The following is a 21,675-nucleotide window of genomic DNA, read 5'->3' on the forward strand; positions in this document are numbered from 1 at the left end:
TTATCATCATTAGAGAGAATAAAAAACCTTGATTAAACCTAACAACCATTCAAGGCCTAGCTTGTTCTCTGTGCTTGTGTGCACTGTGCCTGTGCATAAAGATTTCATTAGTAGCAATGTACATCCCCTTAGGACCCCGGGGCTTGGGGAGGAGTGGAGACAGAGTCCGGAGACTCTACTGTAGTCGGAAATCCAGCGTGACATGCGCTAAAGCGACCCGGGCATGGCCCTGCCAGCTCTTAAACAGCATTACACGGCCGTGAGCAGAACATTAGCTCTGCGACCCTTCCTCTGATAAACATTAGCTCTCCCAACACTGCAGTACACAGAATTAAACCTGTGTTTGCTAGTGGCACACGTCACGCAAAGATGTTTCTAATTTGTGAATAATTGCATTATTGGGTTTCACCACCTCTGAGCAACTGTAGCTAGAGCTTGTAACAGTGTAGGACATTGTGAATGTTCCTAATAAATGAAAATATTTGCCTAGCAGGAAAGCTTAAATGCATGCCCTGTGGTTTAGTGTTCAGAGAAGTGATTTTCCTCAGGTCTGAACCGTGTGTGTGTGTGTGTCGGGCTTCTTCGATGGCTGTCTTCCCCTCAACTCGCTCCTGTTCACAAGCACTTTCAATAACACCATGCGAAGAGAGGCAGCAAACAAGGTGTGCCTTTCTACAGCCAAACACCACAAGCTAAATTCCTCAATTCATTAGGAAAGAAACGGAGCACAGCTCTCCCCGCATTCATCTTGCAAATGTGGCCCAAAGAATAATAATTTACAGTGGCTCATATTTCACTTGGGTACATAAGGGCAAACAGTTTGACTATTGAGGCGTTAGGGAGAGAAAAATGCAGAGCGTGCCACTAGAGGATGGGGGAGATGAAGGAATATTTCAGATGCTGTGATGGGGGGAGAAGGTTTCCTCTCCCTCGGTCAGAAACAATGCCTAAAACGGTTTCAAATCTGCTACAGATCAACTGTCAGTAAGCAGACAGAAACTTGCTTTGTTTTTCCTCACTTCAAAAGATGCTCAATTATTTCAGTAATAGACTTGAACTAAAAATGTGCACCGATTAAACTATTTTATTACAATCAATCTCATATTTGTTTTGTATTTTTTTTTTAAATCATTGAAATCGTTTCAAATCGCAGACACTTAAGTAAAGTCAGTTATAATTTTATTTTCAAATACATTTCTTTAAGTGCAAACTCAACATAAATCTACAATAATTAAATGACATAAAATGTGTATTAATGAATATTAATATTTATAATTAATATTATTATAAGAAATATATAAAAAATATTATTAATATCCATTTAAATAATACAAATATATGACACATAAATAAAATATATAAATGAATATAAACAATTAATATAAAATAATTTCTATCTGAGAATGTTTTTTTTAAATCCCACGAAACTGAATGAAACAGTAAAATGAATGAATTTTTTTTATTTATTATTATTTATTATTTTTCCTTACTATCTAATGTATAATTATTTTGTGTTTTATACCATATTTTTTAAATGGAATAGCAATGCTTTAAAAAGTGCATCGCAATGATAAAAAAGATATCCATGCTTATCCTGGAGTGTCACATCACATACTGTATCTACACTAGCATGGGTTCTCTGCCTTTATTGGAGCCATTAAGAATAAAGCTGACGTTAAATTGAATAATCATGTTTTAAAAGTAAATCCAGCTGCTGGAACAATCGGCGCTCTGTACCCTCACAGTCCGCTCTCTGTCCAAGAGCGCCTAAGCCAGGTAAGAGTCACATCGAAATCACCCTCAGCCCTGCCGCTCTCTTAAAAAGCTTCTACTTATCTGCCAGCCACAGGACTTTCTCTTCACAACCATGTAGACGACACTCAGAAATTGATTAGGTAAAGAGCGAGGGACCCCTTTTTTCACATTGCAGCTATAGTCACCACTTTCACGCGATCACACAATGCTGAGATTTCTGATTTTCTGTCCTTTTTTTTGGTTTACGTTTGGATACTCTGATCTTCCGAGTACATTTTGACTTCCAGTTTTTTCGTCGCATTTTTTAAACAGTCAGGGACATCTGAATGTTCAAGGCGAAAGAAACAAAACGGCTCATCGGCAGAAGAGCGGAGCTCTGGTTGACTAATGAAATCCATTAAAAAGACAAAGACAAATTAAAATTCCACTAGAACATTTCCTGGAACACATCAAATAATGAACCTGGGGTGCAGGGGTGCCAATGTCTTTAATTGTATGAAAAATTGAATGTAGCTGAAGTGAATCAAAGCTTCTAATACAAAGTCTTAATTGCACCAGCAGCACACCTTTGCATTAAATTTGGTCATTAAAACTCTCTGGCATATATCTGATGTGTTACTCTGTATTTGTTCATATATCTCTCCCTCTCTCTCTCTCTAACAATCAAACAGGCAGTGCTGTGGTTTGGACGTCCTCCAGACATCCTGCTTCTCCTGCTTTGTGGTTTTGTTTTGTAGATCTCATCTCTCTCTTCACCGTTCCTCTTGATTGACAGCTGAGCTCAGGTATGAAAACAAACACAGCGCTCCATCGGCGGCGGGTGAAAAGCGATCCGTAGCTGACTCCCTTTTACGCCCTGTACCCGCTACCGCTAGCGCTGCCCCTAAACCCTGTGCCGATTTCAACACGGGGCTTAAAGAAAACATATTCGGCAACAATTAAGAGCACTCAAAAACAATTCTGGCCTTCCTCTCAAACTCATGCATCAAATAACCGGATATCATTTCGTTTTTTCAGATAAACAGAGCTTAAAAACTACTTAAAATATAAGAAACATCCAAACTGAAAAAAAAAAAGATCTGGTATTTGACTTTGTTTACTTGTTTTGTGCAACAGAGTTGGGCAGGTCCGGACGTGTCAGTGTGTTTTAGAAAACAGTCTAAGTGTTCTCAGAGTTTCAGCTTTTTTCCACTCTCTCTCCACCATTGTTCTTCATTCCCTAAGGCAATCAGTTACTTTTGCACCTCCTAAACTCTTTCTTACCACAGCGCAGTGTCTCGACAGGTTCACAAGGTGAAAATATGTAAAGGTTTTAAAGAACAGCTGCGGAGATTTCAAAAGCAGTGAGAAACTTTATTTTGTTCCAACATAGTATGGCGGGGACAGTGATTCCCAGCCGATTTATTTATCGAACAAAGATCAAAGGCGGGTTTTTGTAGTGCGATGACAATAGCACAAAGAAATGTGGGTAGAATGCACAATGCCATCGGTTCAGATATGAGAGCAAAAACAGCAAGGCCAAACAGGCAACAGCCTCCTTTTCATCCTCGTGCCATCTTTTATCCAGCACTCTCCTCCATTAATTTCGAGCTGGAGGAACGTGTGGCCTTTGTATTGATTTTTTAACCCGACTATTAATGCGCTCTCTGATTTATCATAACACTTTAGATCTTAATCATAAGTTGTGTGTTTTTTCTCTTTTCCAGCTTGGTGCCTTTGTTTGTGTATTAATTAAGCAGACCTTGTGTGTCTCCAACCCTGAGCTTCCTTTTTAATTGCCCGTATTTACATCAGGCCGACTTCAAACGCAGAGAGAGACATTTTGTAAGGGGGAGCACAAAGGAGGCCTTTGAAATGTCTACAGTCATATGAAATGGCAGGCTAATTAGAAACCTTAGGCTGCCGGTATGATATGAAAAGTAATTCTGTCTGTTTCTCTACAGTCGCCCGCAGCCTCGCTGGAAATCACGACGGAGGCCACTGGTGGGGTATCATCAACGCCTTCTACCTGTTTATACCTTTTAAACATGACCTCACCCAATGCCATTTATCCAACAGAAAAATACCCTGTAATTTAAAAAGATCTCCTTTCAAAAGGCTAAATCTTTCCTCGCCATTTTCTTCGCTGCACTTTGATCTACGGTGCCACATAACAGGGACAGGTACAATGAATCTGGTTTACTGAGATGTGATTTACATTTGGGGGTTCATTAAGGTTATTGCCAATGAATGCACTTATTAGAATGTGCGACTGTTTCTTTTTCCCCTCTTCTCCCCCCACCTCCACCCCTCCTCCACCCACACACCACAGAGAGTAGGTCTAATCCAATAATTAAAACCAAGGACAAACGTTTTTCATAATTCTAAACAGTGCAGGGATGGAAAAGAGGCTTAACCATTAAGCGAGGGAACAAAATACAATAACACTTCTCTCCAATGTTATTACCCTTGCAATCTAAATCCAGCTATTAACTGCCTCCTAAACATCTTCTCCAATAAAAGCGTCCTGAAATACTGATGTTATAACAGAGGATATTCTAACCGTTATGACACCTGCACCTCACCCAACAAAAAAGGCTGTTATTGAAACACGTGACTGTAAATCAAGAGTCGATATAAAGCTCTGAGGATATGGGGCAGATTGGTGTCGGCAGGAATGAACGGCAAAACCAAGTGTGCCAGAGAAAGGGAAGAGAAAGAGAGTTAGAGATAGTGAGGGAGGAGTGTGTGGCTGGAGCCGGGCAGAACTAGTGTGTTATCAGAGAAACGGTGCAGTGCTGTCTCCTGCTACATAAACACGTCTCTGTAACAGCCAGTGCTAAGACCTGCTCATGGAATAAAATAAAAAATAAAAAAGCATATCCCATGAACACCTTCAGTGGGTAAAAACAGTGTATGGGCCACACTATCCTTCAATACAAACACACCCATGCAATCATCTCCCCTTTTCTCTGTTTATATCAAGCCCACCTTTGCATGTGTGTTCAAGCATTATAGAAATGTATTTCACCAGAATACACAGAATTCTGTCTAATTTCCATTCCAGGAGATAAATAACAAAATATAGCTGACATAATGCATATTGAACTCATTTAACAGTCATGCTGAGGAGGAAGAGGTTAAATAAAGATAGGAAAGATAAGAGTGAGCAGAAAAGGTTGCTTTCTGATATTTTTCTGCCATATTCTGGCACGTGGACCACACCATTCTTTCTTAATTTGATGGAAACACATTTGTAAGCGTTACCTTTAATTTCTCCTAACAGCTCGCCTGTGTTGAGTCGCTCCATCTTTTCTTTCCAGTCTTTAGAAAGGAGTTTCTCCATGCAGGAGGATTCTGAAACACAGGCGACATCTCAGAATTAAACTGAATGCATATACAAACGAGGAAAGTAAAACCATTTAACTTTCAGGCTGTATTCTGTGCTTCTCACATAGTAGATTTAAAGGTGCAGTGTGTAAGATTGACAGCTAGCGGTTTGAAATGGGTACTGCAGTTCAAATTCAAAATATTGGAGAGGGTTGTTTCCCCTGCCCCTCCTCCTCAGACTCAACGCGCAACGTGGGTTTCCAGATTAAGGACAAGCAACAGGAGCGAGCGGAATTGACAATGGAAGGCGAGGAGATATACACACTTGCAAGTTGATGAGTGGGCTTGGCTTTTTATGCCGAGGTATTTTAGGTCAGGTAGAATCTGTGATCTCTGACCTAGTCTGTTTGCTGGCTTCGATGGCTGTAATACGCTGTGATTTCCACCAACTGGCAACCCAGGGTGTCGAAATACTATTGGGTAAATTGGCAGTGGGCAAGATCACAAAGACCGAAACAAAAACAGATATTCTGAGACGGAAACTATATTTTAAAATAAAATAACTGACTGTAGCATTGTTTTTCAGAGAAACAGGTATGTTAACTTAGCATCTCTGCAAACATATGGTATTTTTATGCTTTAGTACAGTCAAAAAGTTACATTCAGCACCTTTAATGTCAAAAAGTCAAACTATGAACACAGGTACAGTATAAATATAAAAATACAATATAAATATACTTTATAAATACAATTTATAAAGTACTGCTCTATTAAAAAAAAATGCAAAAAAATGCAAAAATGATAAAAATCACATTAGATCGAATTACAACAAACAGTTTGAGTGAACTTATAACACAGACAACTGCAGTAAAGAGGCATTTATATGGCAGTGTGCATTGAAATACTACACTGAAAATCGAAATACTGCAGTGTGTCTTGAAAATCTCTCAAATCCATAGCTTTGGGTATGACCCACAAACCTTGAGCAACAAAACTATTTGTGCTCATAGAAAAAAAAGAGGCATCAAAAAGAAAGAAAGAAAGAAAGAAAGAAAGAAAGAAAGAAAGAAAGAAAGAAAGAAAGAAAGAAAGAAAGAAAGAAAGAAAGAAAGAAAGAAAGAAAGAAAGAAAGAAAGAAAGAAAGAAAGAAAGAAAGAAAGAAAGAAAGAAAGAAAGAAAGAAAAGAGGAGGGGGGGGGCTTCCCATTCAAACGATGTGTTGAGCTAAATGAAAGAAACAAATTCCTTCTACTTCACAGGAAAGTGAATATTACACACACCTGGCTTTCAACAGCCATGATACACGATAACTGTACTGATGGCTGGACCGTGGTAATAAAGTGAAATTCTATTGAGATCAGTAGCTGAGTGCATTACAGTAGAAAAGTGTGTCAGCTCAGTTCATAAAGAGTACTATGTGTGATGTCGAAATGTCAGAAAAAATGTATTTAAATTATAAAATAATAAACACAGTGGTTGGTAACTAGATGAAATGCTATAATGCAATATTTTCAAGTTAGGTCAACTACATTCTGTGAAAGTGTCCAGGTGAATTTGTTTCTACCTCAGAGTGTAAAAAGATCTTCTTTATGAAAGGTACTAATTTTATGAATTTTTTTGTATTCAAAGGCCAGGTACGGAGTTTCTTCAATTCTCAATCGTGCACATACAGAGATAAATACAAAGACGAACAAGCATACAATATGTAGATAATGTGAGACGTGACCCCTTGTCCGCTGAAGGTCAACCGGAGAGGCTGAAAGAGTGATAAGAACAAGACGCCGCACAAAGAAAGACATTAAAAGGGAAGGTAGACAGAGTGAGATGGGCTCGCTTGACTGGCCCCGCACAGCCGGCAATGATGAAAACAATTAACATTTGTCTGGCAGACAATGAATCAGGAGGAGGAATGGCTGGAATCCGCAGAGCTGCGGCCCCGAGGTCATTGATAAAGAACACACTGCTCACCAGCAAGAGCTTGAAGCTCACAGCCTGGGTCAGCCTGTTCCCACCGCACAATCACACACACACACAGGACAGAAAAACACCCAGTCAAATGCAGTGGACAGAAAGAAGAGGAATCAGGTGAAGTGTTCAACAGACTCAAACATCAGGCACAGTTTAAAGTGAGAGACAGTATTAATACATCAAGAACAGATCTCTACCTTATCCAAGCTGATGAGCTCTTTGCAGGCCATGACCCCTGAGCAGAGGGGCTGCGGGTCTCATGTTGCCATTGGATGACATCATGGACAGGAAGAGAAGTTTGTTCCCTGTGTGAAAGGCTAAAGGGCACGGGGCTAAAGCAGACATTCTTCCACGCCGCTGGCAGCCCTCCGGCACCGTAAGCCATAGTTAAACCACTCGTGCACACAATGGATCATTTGTGAACACACTTTGCCAAACAAAAGGGCACAATTCATGAGAATGGGAATGACTTTGGCTATTCTGTTGTGTGTGCTTTGTGTCTGCATGTATTGTAGTCATACAGTATCTTGAGGTACTCCAGGCCATAGAACATTCCGAATGAGTGACATCATCACACTCATGAATGTGGTGTGATGCGATCTTCATCTCATGCCATAAAAATGTATGTTGCAGCTATGCCTCTATTATCGTGAGCACTGCTTTATCTTATTCACAACTTAAAAAAAAGAAATAAATATGTAGGCATGTTCCGCCAGAAAAATCACAATTTGAGATATAAAGTCATACTGAGACATTTAAATCACTTTGTGAGATATCAATTAGCAATTGTGAAAAAGTTGCAATTGTTGGAAAAATGTTGCAATTATGAACTACACTACTGTTCAAAACTTTGTGGTCAGTAAGATTTTTTTTTTTACGTTTTTGAGTATTTTATGCTTGCCAAGGCTGCATTTATTTGATCAAAAATACAGTAAAATAGTAAAAATATGCAAATAGCAAAGCTGAAATTATTCCAGTCTTCTGTATCACGTGATCCTTCAGAAATCATTCTAATATGTTGATTTAGTGCTCAGTCACCATGTCTTCTTATCAATGTTGAAAACAGTTGTGCTGCTTAATACTTTTGTGAAAACTGAGAAACCTTTTTCAGGATTCTTTGATGAACAGAAAGTTCAAAAGAACAGCATTTATTTGAAAGATTTTTTGTAGCAATGATAAAAAGTCTTTACTTTCACTTTTGGTCAATTTAACAAATCCTTGTGAATTCAATTATTAATAATAATAAAAAAAAGTTTACTGGCCCCAAATTTTGAATGGCATTGTATAATGTTGAAATTGGGAGAAAAAGTATCAATTACCAAAAATAAAATATTACCTTCTTTTTGTTAAACAAGCTTCCATAAATCTGGGTATATTGGTAAATAGAAATCAAATGCGTGATTTTTTTATATGGGCATGAACATGTTTGACTGCGAGTCCATGTGATGGCCACTGCTGTATTACAGGCCAAGGTTAGATCAAGGGGAGGTCACATTTTCTTTGATACTCCATTTCCTCTATTTCAGAGGGAACAACAGGACACCTCCGTTTGGGTCATTCTAACATTATTTCTACTTTATTGACTTTCCCAATCCAGGTCTCACAGTTTGTTTCCTTGACCTTATAAGATGCTTTGACCCTGTGTTTTGTGTGTGTGTGATTGGGGTCTTTTGAATAAAAGCGCTTCCTGTCACAACACTCCTGCCCTCAGATAATAACCACATACATACGACACGCATTCCAACATATACATATGAATACCAAATAGCAGTACATTCTTTCCTCTAGGCTGGAGAAAAGAACTGGAAACAGAGAAACTTCCTTTTATGGCACAGGGCCGGGATGGATCTGTCTTGGGGGTTAAAAGGTTTTAGGGAAGACTTTTCCCATATTCCTCCTCTGCATCTTACACACACACACACACACACACACACACACACACACACACACACACACACACACACACACACACACACACACACACACACACACACCAACACACGGAGCAGTGCACAGATGCTTCTCCAGCACTTGATCATTAAGGAATGCACCAACTGTTGGAGATAATGCGGTGCCAGCTCCCATTCTGCTCCACTCTGCCTCCCCTGAGAGTGGCCGCTCCCTCACTCCTACACACACACACACACATTACAGCTGGAATGTGCCAAAGCTGTCCTCCACAAATTTTTACCTGAGCAAGGTGAGGAATGTCCAGCATTTGAGGATGATGGACCAAAGACGCTTGCAAAAAGCAACCTGTCCACAACTGTCTGAAACTATATGGCTCTTTCTGCATTTTCATGCGAGGATACTTTAGGAAAACAAGCAGTTAATGAGACAGACGTCTGGAGTTTTTCAAAGTACCCTTATAAAGCTAGAACATTTGAAAGGAATTTGGATTAATAATAAGTGGATATTTTTTGCACAATTTCCCAAGTTGCATTCCATCTTCTCCAGAGAGAGCACTAATGCCAATGGAAACACTGCTTAACATCTGGATAATACTTAAATGTCATACTAACATATTACCGATGTAAAGAAACAAAAGTGGACCATTCATTTTGAAAAATCAAACAAAGCTTCAGCCACATCCATTCATCTCTCAGCACTGCTGCTACTTCAAATGAGAAACGCAGCACAGCTCATTGAACAAGGTATATTTCCTTCCCACATTTGCATTCGGATTTCAAAATACAAAGAGTTCAGAGACAGTCTGACATTTATAGACTCTGAAAACTGAGGAGGAAGTGTGGAAAAGACTTGTACTTGTCTGTAAAGGCCTGTCAGAGGCCTAGAATGAGCAGATAAATAAAGCAAGCACTGACTTTATTGACGTTATCCCACGAGACCCCCAAAAACCTCCTCATGCCCTCTCTCCTCTCGGATAAAGCGTGGCGTGGCTCAAGGGAAACCAATTCAGCCCAGATGAGATTGGAATGAAAACAATAGCCCAAATCTGTATCCTTTTTGCATTTTCCCAGGGTTCCCCCATCTCAACAGACGGCTTAGCCCCTGCCACAACAGACCCAGAGCAGCTTTCTCGGCCCTTGCCCGTCCCACTGATATGACATGGCACGGACACTGGGGAGAGGGTTTAGAGGACGACCCACTGATCTAGAACCTCCTGGGACCTAATTCTAAGAAACGAGAAGAAGAGACAATGAAGAGAGAGAAACAGAGAAACTTGTCTCAGTGCGCGTGTTGACGCTCGGGAGACTATCCCTGTCGAAACACCAGGATTAGAAGGCAGCATACTCGGGCAGAATAAATAGCATGTCACAATCCCTTTTCTGGCCCGATAAAGCCAAAGCCCCTACTCTATGAAAGTGCCATTATAGTTGTAAAGTCATAGAGACTTACTGATCTCAGTGCAGGAATGGGCATTTGAAGAGATGTGACAACCTTCCAGTGATTCCTTGACATAATGGATGAACTACACCTGGCCCCTGCGTATCTAACCACTCATCTACGATCCGATCTCGCCAGCTCAGTTTTCTGCCAGAGAAATCTTGCTCTTCTTTACAAAGCAGCTCAATTAAGACACCTACAGCAAAGATCCGCTGACAAGATTACGCCGATGGTCTCAAACAGATGAAAAGCAAGAGCAGCGCTCATAAATCTCAGCAAAGATTCAGTGTAAACAGTTTTCATCACCACATGGAACACAGAGCCAAAATTGCATGTCTAACAAAAACCATAACAGTGGAAAAAGTAAAACACAGGTAGCATTTGGAACTGACATGTCATACTTAACCATTATAACATATTTATATATATTTCACAATATAAACATTTTACTGTATTTTTTTATCAAATAAATACAGCCTTGATGAGCATAAGAAACTTTTAATTAAAAAAAATTACAAAATATTGCAGATGTCAAACTTTCAAACAGCAGTGCATAATATATCATATTATATGATTTAAACTATGATTTTAAATTATGATTTTAACATTAATACATAGTGCTCAAGTCAACATTTTACAATTTCAATAATCTTTGGAATAATGTCAACTTTGCAGTACAGACATTTAAGTGACACTAATTTCTCTAGTCTAACTGCCTTAGAACATTCAAGCTAAATAAATGTAATGCAGTTATGTAGAAATCTACTTCAGGTACTGTCATTAATGACCTCCACGGCTATGTACAGTATGTGAGATGAAGCTGTGTCATGTCCCTGAAGATGCAGTTGTGCTGAGCGGAGAGGGTGTACCCCCATCCCGACAAGCCCTGCCCTGTGGCAGACAGCCAGAACATCTGCCAGCACCCCCAGGTCTCACACCGCCACTGTAATCCCCTCCACAGGAAGTTGCTCTTCCCCCAATCAATCCTTACACTTGAGAAACGAGAGAGAGAGAGAGAGACTCTCTACTGAAACACTCCACTTCACAGTATCATTACAGCTGTCCTCAGCGAACTGCCCTATTGTCCCTGTGCTGACTATTGTCAATTGTCCACCCAACACTGCATCCTTAATCTGACTTTCAATGAACTGTAGCTACAGAGTACATTATGTCTCTTCCTCTCAATAAACCTTGAAAAACGTCACTATTGTGCTCAGAATCTCCTCTCAGAGGAAGGAGGAGACAGACCTCCCCTTTCGGTCCAGCATTTGAGCGGCCCACTCCTCAGGGAAAACAGGGAATTACCAAATCGATGATCAACTGACAATGACGATATAAATTTCCCAGGCTTTCTTCTGAACGCGCCATCTAATGATGGAGAAAGCCGAGGAACCATTCCCAGTTAAAATGAAAAGAGAGAGAGAGAGAGAAAGGGAAAGAAGAAGAAGGCCCAAGTGAGGTATTATGGTTCCACTTGAAGCCACCCAGGTTGAAGGGCACTCCCATTGCAAGTGTCGCAGTTAGGTTAATAATTATACTCGAAGCACTCTCATTTCTAATAATGTTATGAGAGAAAAGGCTTGAGCAAAAAAGAAAAGTAGTCAAGCAGCCAAGGTCAAGAGAATATTGAGAGTTTCATGCAATTTAGAGGGGAAAACAAGTTATTCCAGGCATTCTCCTTGGCTCCCACAGGAAAAAACATTGTCCCCTCTCTGAAAAATCACATCTCAAGGCTTCTCTTGCACTGGATTCGTTTGTTACAATAGAGATGCTGCAGTCAATAGAAAACCAAAAACGTACTCTTTCTCATCCTATTTCTCTCCATCTCCTTAGAAAAACAAACTGGAGTCACAAGCTATGCACACACGCGAGCGCAAGCGTGCACAGAACACTGAGGGAAAATCTTCTGAATGTCTTAATCACAGAGCCACTAAAACAAGACTCCATCATCACACAAAATAAGAGTATAATAATTACAAGAGGCAGACAGGAAAGTGAAACGGCATAAGAAAACATGTTTTGTCGTTCCCGTCGTTAGTTCCAGAGACAACAGCTGTTAGCTGGGGCGGCGGCAAATGCTCCTGAAGTCTCCATAATCACGCCGTTATTGAAGTGAGGACAAAAAGGGCACTAATTGCAAGGGAGCAATCTAAACGTAATAGGTTACACACCCAGGCGATGGCGCACAATGCTAACAGCTAAAAAGAAGAGTCGGGTTGAAAAAAAAAAAACATAAAAAAATCACGACAGAGAGAAAACATGCACGCACACGCACAACACTGTATAACAGTAGCGTTTCCCTCATTTTCTGCCAATTACCTTCTTTCCCTGTCAACAGTTTTAATAACCTCGATCATTTCCACAAGCCGCTTTTTTCTTTTTTGCATGCTTTTTTTGCTTCGGTTAAATAATTTCGGTTCTTTAATATGCAAATGCACCCATTGGCATGCATGGGTGAAGAGGCTTCAGCTCCTTGAGATGTGTCAGTATATTGTCGAGCACCTGCACCTCGGGGAAGGCTTGATTTAATTGACACCTAATACTATTCATTATTCCACTTAGTGAGCATCTCTGCTAGTCACCTGTAGGCTGCTCGAACACCGTGCTGCCATTTCCTCCTGTCGACAGCTGCTGTAAATAGACTGACTAACCTTAGTAACTCCTTTTAATAGTATTATTTATTTATAACTGATACTAATTATAATATAAAATACTGTAATGTTTAAATGTTTTGAACATACATATATTAGAAAAAACATTAAGATTAACATTTTTATATTATTATAACATTTTTAAATAATACACATAGTTTATTTCACTATTTTTAGGAGCATTGCTTTTTGGTTAATAAAAGCTATTTGGAATATGTGGTGTTATGGAGGCTGTAATGCAATTAAGAGGAAACCGATTCTGCTATAAAAAGACTATGGTAAAAATAGCGGATGGCTGTAGTGTCATTGTCTTTATTTGGCAGAGCTGAGGTGCTAATCTCAGCGCTGACCCCGTCATCCCAGCCAATCGCACAATTCCTGACCTATCTAAACAGGACACGTGTCTATCAAGCACACATGAATTAACCACTCCCAAGAGGCTTCACCTCTTGAGCAGGGCAGCACATGACCTCCTCTTCAATCCATTTTACTGCAGGACTCGGCACTAATCAGGGTTGAATTATTAAAGTGAGCAGCCACCGATGATCAATTCACACTGGCCAGGCCTTCCATGACAGGGTACTTCTTCAGCACTAATGACACAAGAGAAATTCCATCGGACAATGAAAGACATACAGGGAAATAGATCATGCTGATTAGTAACGTGAATGGGAGAGATAAAGTTGAAATATGTGAAATAGAAGAAATAAAGAGTTCAAGTTCAATCAAAGCTGTGGATAAAAACTATTTTCATGGCATGTTTGCACTGGGAAGACACCATGCCAGATACCGTCACCCTAAGGAGGAGATGAATTCTGGGCAGCATATACAAGAAGAAAACTGAATAATAAATATTGGTGAAGACAGCAAGACACTAGCAGAGGGTCAGCATCTTCCAAAGGAAAGCCTCCAAATGAAGGCTTGGGCAAGCGATTAAAACACACCCCTGGAGCCTCCCTTCCTCTGACAGGAGGAGGAGAACGAGAAGAAATTAAAGCAAAGTTGAAAGAGAGATTTCTAGAGAGAGAAGTACAACTCAAGGATCCTACAGATTGAGAAGAGGAGGGAGATATTAGGAGGGAGGAAAGGGGGGGCACAAGAAAAAATAACGTGTGTGTGTGTGGGGGGTGGGGGGGGGGGGCGGTGGATGGGAATCCAATCAGAACTTAGTGTAGAGAGATCAGGAGCCAAGATAAGCCCATACTTCGAGCCCCCAAAACTGCAATCTCCTCTTAAGCTGGAGAGTGGCAGCTGGCAGAACAGCTGGTGAATAGGATTAATGTCAGAAGAATGAAATAAAACTCAACATATGTCCGAGCCTGAGGTGTTGGGACTGCACGTGATTGTGCCCCGATGGATGCCATGTGTGCAGCTGGAAGGAGCTGCGCCTGAGCTCGGCTGCGCTGCCTTCCCCACAAGGTCACTTTTAAGAAAACTAGGACCATTTAATGCTTGGATAGCAAAATGAACTTTCTCTCCCCTGTCCTCTTTAGCCTCCTCTCAGGCTGAGTGAGCCCTCAGAGGCGGCCCACCCCGACTGCTCCGCTCCTGCCTGCTGCTGCTGCTCATTACGGTTCACTCACAACAAGAAACATCTTCAGCAAACACGGAGGGAAAAAACTAATTTGGCCAATGAACTTTTTCTGAATAGGTCGGGATGAGAATGACAACGAAAAGTAATAAAGATGTCCTCAAGAGTTTCAATATCTGACATTGTCAGGCACTTATAACACAATTAAAATGATCAATCTAAATGCATCCCTCTAAAAAAAACAAAGATCATCCTCCTTATCAGGAAAAACAACCCACACAAATTTAGTCTAATTCGTGAGATCCTGCTGTAACATGATTTGAAAAATATATAATAATGAATAAATAATAAATAATAATAATAATAATGATGTTGGAAAATATTGAAAAAGAATGCAGTGTTTTATCGGCTGAAAAAAAAAATTCTCAGAACTGCCTCTCATTTAAGATATACACTTACAAGATATACACAAAAAAATAAACTCTCATATTTAATAACTTAGTCTGTCGCCTTATCGTGTCCTTTCTTGTCCCTTGTCTATTGTGTAAAATCTTTGTTATATGTTTATTTAATTTATATTTGTCTAAGTGTATTTATTTATCTGCAAGCAAAATAAATTCCTCATCCATTTCTACAACATTCTGATGCTTCTCAAGGGTTAGGATTTTGTAAACTGGACTGTAATGAATGTTCTTTTTTTGAAAAGTAAATAAATTAAAGATAAAAATACACAAAGAAAGAAAAAAACTGCATCTTATGAAACTATCTTGAAATGCAGCTGAAAGGATTGAGCACATGTGAAGGTACGAAATAAGAAGAGATGTACGGATTTAATCTTAATTTATAAATTCCATTTCATGTCGGTAATCATTAGAGCCCACATACTGTAATAAATTATAACAATTTCACACAAGAAATAAATTACTGGGTACCTTGCAGAGGAGCCATTTTTTTATGCTGGCTACCCTGCAATCTAACTGTCAGATATAAACCCTTCTGCTAATCAATGCTTCAAAACATTCACTTTTATTCGTCTACGTTGAATTAATAAAAATGTGTGAATAATGTCGCTTACTGTGATCATTTCAGCTCAGAGTGATTTAGTAAATTAATGGGTGCTACGGACAAAAAGAAACTGATAGGATCCACATGAATAGATTAAAATTTGCTGTGAAGCCAACTGTCTTGGGTCGTCACTGAAACTTTATTTCATCTTAAATGCCAGAGCAACTTGGACGTGCTTGAGAGGTTCTCCCCACAATATACGCAGAGTTGAAACGTGGCGTCAAGAAGATAATGTGATGCTAAAATTAAAATAGAAGACACATCAAGCAAAAAAAAAAAAAACTACAGCTCAGTTTATATGCGCTCTTTAGGTAAAGTAATTGACAGAGTGTTTTATTTCCTGAAGTCTAAGTTTTAATATATAAGGAAAAATTGAAAGAAAGAATTAAAATTGATGATCTTTAGTAGGTATGTGGTAAAACAAACTAGTGTTTTACAGCCACAAGTGAACTGTTTTACAGTAATAAACAGTACTATGAGTGCATGAGGGCATTAAAAAGGGAAATTTAAAAGGAGGCATCTTCGTTCTTTGTAAAACTCGCTTGACTAATTAAGGAAGCATATTTTCCACCACTGCCACTGACATTCTCCGTTTTTATGAGGCAACAATTAAAAATGTTTATGGTACCGTGGAGCACACTCTGTTTACCAGCATGTCAGAGTTCAGTGCTTATGCACACAGGCCCAAAAGGTCACTATTTTTAGCCACCGACCTCCATTCTCTCGCACACACACACACACACGCAGCTATCGTGTAACTGCACACTCTTACTACATCACAGACCACCAGTGACTGCCGGGTTCAGCCCACACAGCTGAACACAGCAATACAATCCACCTATGGAGTACCACTGAACAATACAGACGCAATCTGACCAGTACTTCCCATTATCAGCAGAAGGATGCCATGGGAAGTATCTGTCAATTTAACAGTGGCTGAAAGTTAGGGTTTTTTTTTTTGTCTGTTGATATCCAAGCATGTATAAGGAGAGACTGTGACGAGACGGCGCAGTTACCGGTAACCATAGTACTTCAAAAGGTTAAGAATTGAAATTCCTCTCAAGTCTACTTACCGGTCTACAACTAACACACTCAACATTGTTTCCTGTGTGGTTGTGCAACAATGGCCACGTTATTTTCTTTCAAATCGACCCGTTTCTTTCTCTCTCTGCTGTGGGGTCATATCCACCACTGCATGCTGTGAGAGGATGGAAAACGCTGCCATTTCACATGGAGCTGAGCTCATTTCTTTATCACCTCTCAAGAATGGGAAAACGAAAGGGCGTGTGATATGGAGAGACAAAGAACAATATATACGGGGGAAAAATACGGCATACAACACCAGACCCAGACCACTATGGAGAAGGAATCCTCAGGCAGGGCACTCTGGGAAATTAAAGGAGTGAGAAAAGCGTCCCTCACTACCCAAATCACAAATTTAAGTAGATGGAATTTTATGGGGAAAAAAAACTTTTTCCCTCCCTGCAGAACCATTAATTAGAATTAAAACTCATTCCTTTAAGCTATCATTGGAACTTCATGACATGTAATGGATGACAGGGTCCTAAAACGTATTAACCACTCGACCTACACAGACTTTAAAATTATATGGGGGCCACTCCCAATGAGAGATGGTGTTCAGCGAATAATTACGATGATCCGAGCCGCAACGTTCGCTGAGCAATAAAACATGTTTCTATCTGTTTTTTCTGACATCCCATCTCATCCCCTTGCACCTTATTGAACAAAGAGAGAGCAAGAGAGAGAAAGACACGAGGAGACAGACAAGGCGTAAACGGTTTTGTCGTGTACAGCACTCAGAAACATATCGGGTCGATGTGTATCGTTCATTTTTAAAGGGATAGTTCACCCAATTTTAAAAAAAGAAGGTTGCAACCTTGTATGATTTTCTTCTACTAAATACAAAAGAAGATTTTTTTTTTTTGTAAATGACGTCAATGTGGTCCAAAACAACACTAGACCACACCGACGTTCATTATAAAGACAAAAAAGTCAGATAAAAGGAAGTCATACAGGTTTGGAAAGATGTGAGGGTGAATAAATGATGACAGAATTTTCCTTTTTGGGTGAACGATCCCTTTAATTTTTTGGAGAAGGAAAACAACATGTGTATGTTAGCTGTTGTGTCTGTGAATTTCAGAAAGGGTGGCGGTATTAGCAACCATATGGAGCTGACGTAGCTGGGTCTTATAAAACAAGTCTTGCTATGTGGCCTGAAATCATTAGCTGGGCACATCGGCCCGTCTGTGGCTACGGTGTGAGTTACATTGACACTATTTTGATCCTAGTCAGATGACACCAGCTCTTTTGTCCAGTTATGTGCAGTCAATGCCTGCGAACTGAGCACGAGGCGGGTGGTGGTGATCTCACACTCATATAGCGCAAATGCAACACACGCTTTACAGGTTAAGCCCAGCTCATCTCGATCTGACCGCTTTTAATCTACATAAAGGGTCCTGCTTTTTCCACCGGCAGTGCTCGGCTGCGCAGTGACAGATTTAAGGCTAATTAATGGGGTGGTCCTCTTTTCTCAGGCATCAGCATTTTGCTTTTCTCACTGTGCTAATCCAAATACCAAGAGGGGAACATAAAGATGCTTGCTCATTAAAACCACTCGTTCCAGTACTGCTTTACACATATACCACTATTCCAACACCGCTGTTAAACAAGAGCGGGACTCAACGCCGGCCCCATCAACACTGTTGCTTGGGACAACACTCTTAACTTTCATCTCATCATATTGCAGTGGCCCCAAACATGTTCACACACTTTAGCCACATGTATGCACTTTAGCCAAAAATTGATGAATGTCATTACATTAAATAAAAAAAGAGATAGATAAATAAATACAGAGGTTTGAGATTATGTAAATAAATGAGTATACTTTAAGCAAACATTTCACAAAAAAAATTGTTTGGTTTTGAATTATGAAACTATATACATATTTGTTCAAAATGAAGATGAAAAGTATTTGGACACTTACTTTGCGGCTGACAGATGTTAATGGAAGGTGTCCATATAGTGAATGTCATGGACATCACTTTAGGTTACTCAGCTAGGACAGCTTTGAACTTGAGGAGAACTGACCTCATATAGCCACTAAAATCACCTTCAGTCTTTTTGGTTAATTGAAAAAACATAATTGACGACAAAAAAATGGTCAGTTGTCACTTCTTTGCAGATGCCACTTGGGATTGATATTTATTATCTAATGTTGTGAGATTCAGACATTTTAAGAGTGACTTTCACATCCAAAGGTATCTAGATATTTTTTGGGACCACAGTATATTTAGGGATTATAGTAAATACAATTATGCTTAAATAAACATAACAACATGCAAATTAAAAGTATTTGGAATCTTGTCTCCAAATAAAACAAATTAAAAACAAATCATTCTCAAAAAAACTGAGAAATGACAAAAAAAAAAAAAAAACGGAAAAATATCTTTATTTGCATAATGTGTTATATTTATAATAATGTAAATATAGTTGTTTTTTTAAAACATGCATTAGTGTACACTTAATTAAATAGTGTCAAGGGAATGTTAATGTGATGAATACATTAAGGTATATGAATAACAGTGTAGGAAAGTCTCGTTCACGGCTGAGGGGGACGTACCTATAGTGAGAGAGGGGGGACAAATGGAGCTCTGTTCAGGAGTCCTGGCTGTGATTTGTCTCCCTGAAACACCCGTTTCCTCCTATCAGGAGAGCCTCAGCTCAATGACAGAGACCAGCACAATGGAAGCGTTGTGCTTGATCCCACACAAGAGGGACAGAGTCAACAGCTGAGCTCGAGAGAGAAGATGGCTCCTGGAATGCTCTTCAGCAGTTGCTACTGTTGACTAATGGGAATCTGAGAAGAGGGAAGGTGATATGGACGCAGAGAATGGCACAGTGAGGCAGAAGCAGCTGCTTGTTTTGTCATCTGAAAGAGGAGCACTCTATTTGGAGCAGGGACAGAGTTTTGGAGGTCCAGACTAGGCAGTCAGGAGGGGAACGATTTGTCTCTCCTGTCACACGCTCCTCTGGGAAGTGTGTTTGTATTATGGATGTTTGATATGAAGCATACAGGCTGCGGAGGGTTTTGATATGGATTGAACAGAGCTGCCAGAATCTGTTTGTATCAGTCTATCTTCCTTTTCTTTTTTTGGTGCTGAAGGCTTGTCAGTAGCGTCTCTGTATCTCTCTTTCTAAAGGGAAAGACAGGAGGAGTAGGTGCTATCATTTTTGTCCACAGAGTGGCAGAATGTCTGCAACGTAAAAAAATAAAAATAAAAATATATTTAATGTCTGCCTTGCAGGGTGACAAGAGAGATGACTGGCAAGGAGTGGAGGGAGCAGGAAGACAAGCTTTTGATCATGTGTCCTAACAAGCCATTCCAGCTCATGTCAGCTCAACCCCAGTAGAATTACATTATCTATTCAAACAAAAGTGATGGGCCAGATCTTGCTCTTTACTGAGCTACCAACTCACCCGCACTCTAGCTTACCTGCCAACTCTCGAGATCCACACATAACCCTGAAGATTAACTAACATATTTAGACACGTGTACAAGCACACTTGGATTACTCAAACCCATAGGCTTTCATTCAGGCAGCTCGGTCGAAGATAGATGACAGAGTGCAAGAGGCGAGAAAACTTCCAACGACTGATGTTTGGCCCAGTGTACTCTGCCCGAGGGATCGGTGGACTAACATAACAGAGTGATGGAACGTTGTGTTTGAAGTACGCTTCCAGATCTCAGGTTCGGACCGAAAACTAGCCAAGAAATTAAAAAGATCGACCTTATTGTATATGCATAAAGTCTAGGGCCGGTGCCATACATCATTATAACAAAGATTGTTATTAATTAGGTGGAATAGAAATCAGAAGTGGGCAGCCTGGAGAGCAAAGCTAGCCCCTCAGCTATTTCAACAAGAACCCTTTCAAGAGGGTCATAAAAATGCAACCGAAATGGCATGCGGTAAAACAGCTTTCTGCACTCAATTCTCCCGCTGCCCAAACCCATCAATCTCTCGATCTCGATGGGGAAAAGGCTAATGCTGCCTGGAGATATTGGGCTGGATGTTGAAGAAAAGAAAAAAAAAAAGGACAGATTCAGTTAGAAATGTATAAATACAGGGTAGGGTGATAGGTTCCTAAAAATGCCTTCGCAAACATACTTCAACAGAAAAACAAGTGCCTCAAAGGAGATTTTGAGGACAGAGAGCCCCTATTGAGCAGATCAGGAAGGTAACACACACACACACACACACACACACACACACACACACACACACACACACACACACACACACACACACACACACACACACACACACACACACACACACACACACACACACACACACACACACACAGCTGTTATTTAAATGCACACCGGTGCTCACCTGCTGCTGAAATGGCTGAGGTCTGCAAGGGGGTGGGGGGCCTCTAGAAATATCCCTCTGCCCCAGAGATCAGGCTTTACGTGGGATGGAGGCACAGAAGAACCTGCCCCCCACCCCTGCTAAACTCATTAACTCAATACACAAAGTTCCAGGTGTATTGAGTCCTTCGCTAACCTCGACTCTCCTCTGGTCCCTCAGAGGGCTCAGGGTTACCAGCCAAGAGAAAGTCCTCATCCATGCCACATTAGCAACTGTTCCTGTTGTCACCCAGGTCACTCCTGAGCGTGTAAATCACTCCTTTTCAGAAAGTGCCTCTTCTACACCTGTTGGCTCTGACATATTTCTGAACATGGCTAACAACCTTGCCTTTTCACTTTTACAAGGGGAAAGAGTGCAAGGGTGCATAAGGTTGAGCAACTGTGCAGGGACACTGACACAAGAAACACTTTTTTATGATGGTTTTTGTTTTTTAACCAATCTATGAGGATTATGTGTATTATATAACAAATCCTGGCAAAAAGCTTTTTTTTAGGTAAAACTCGTACTTTAAAAATTTTGTAACAGATTGCGAACTGCATAACAGCGTGTGTGGTCTTCAGCAGAAGAGGTGCACACTGACAGGATGTCATAGAGG

At 40.2% G+C, this 21,675-nt stretch overlaps 1 protein-coding gene across 24 annotated transcripts in view; it reads right to left on the minus strand.

The window, feature by feature from the left end:
- The window catches only part of sox6 (SRY-box transcription factor 6), a 151,170-nt gene that overhangs the window by 69,506 nt on the left and 59,989 nt on the right, over positions 1 to 21,675 (minus strand). For all 24 annotated transcript variants that reach the window (XM_081359802.1, XM_081359794.1, XM_081359791.1 and 21 more), the window contains one exon: positions 5,002 to 5,091. In XM_081359802.1, the coding sequence (XP_081215928.1) occupies positions 5,002 to 5,091 (90 nt within the window). The remainder of the gene's footprint in view (positions 1 to 5,001; positions 5,092 to 21,675) is intronic.

The sequence above is a fragment of the Scardinius erythrophthalmus genome (assembly GCF_964197995.2).
Source record: "Scardinius erythrophthalmus genome assembly, chromosome: 2".
NCBI classification, from domain to species: Eukaryota; Metazoa; Chordata; class Actinopteri; order Cypriniformes; family Leuciscidae; genus Scardinius; species Scardinius erythrophthalmus.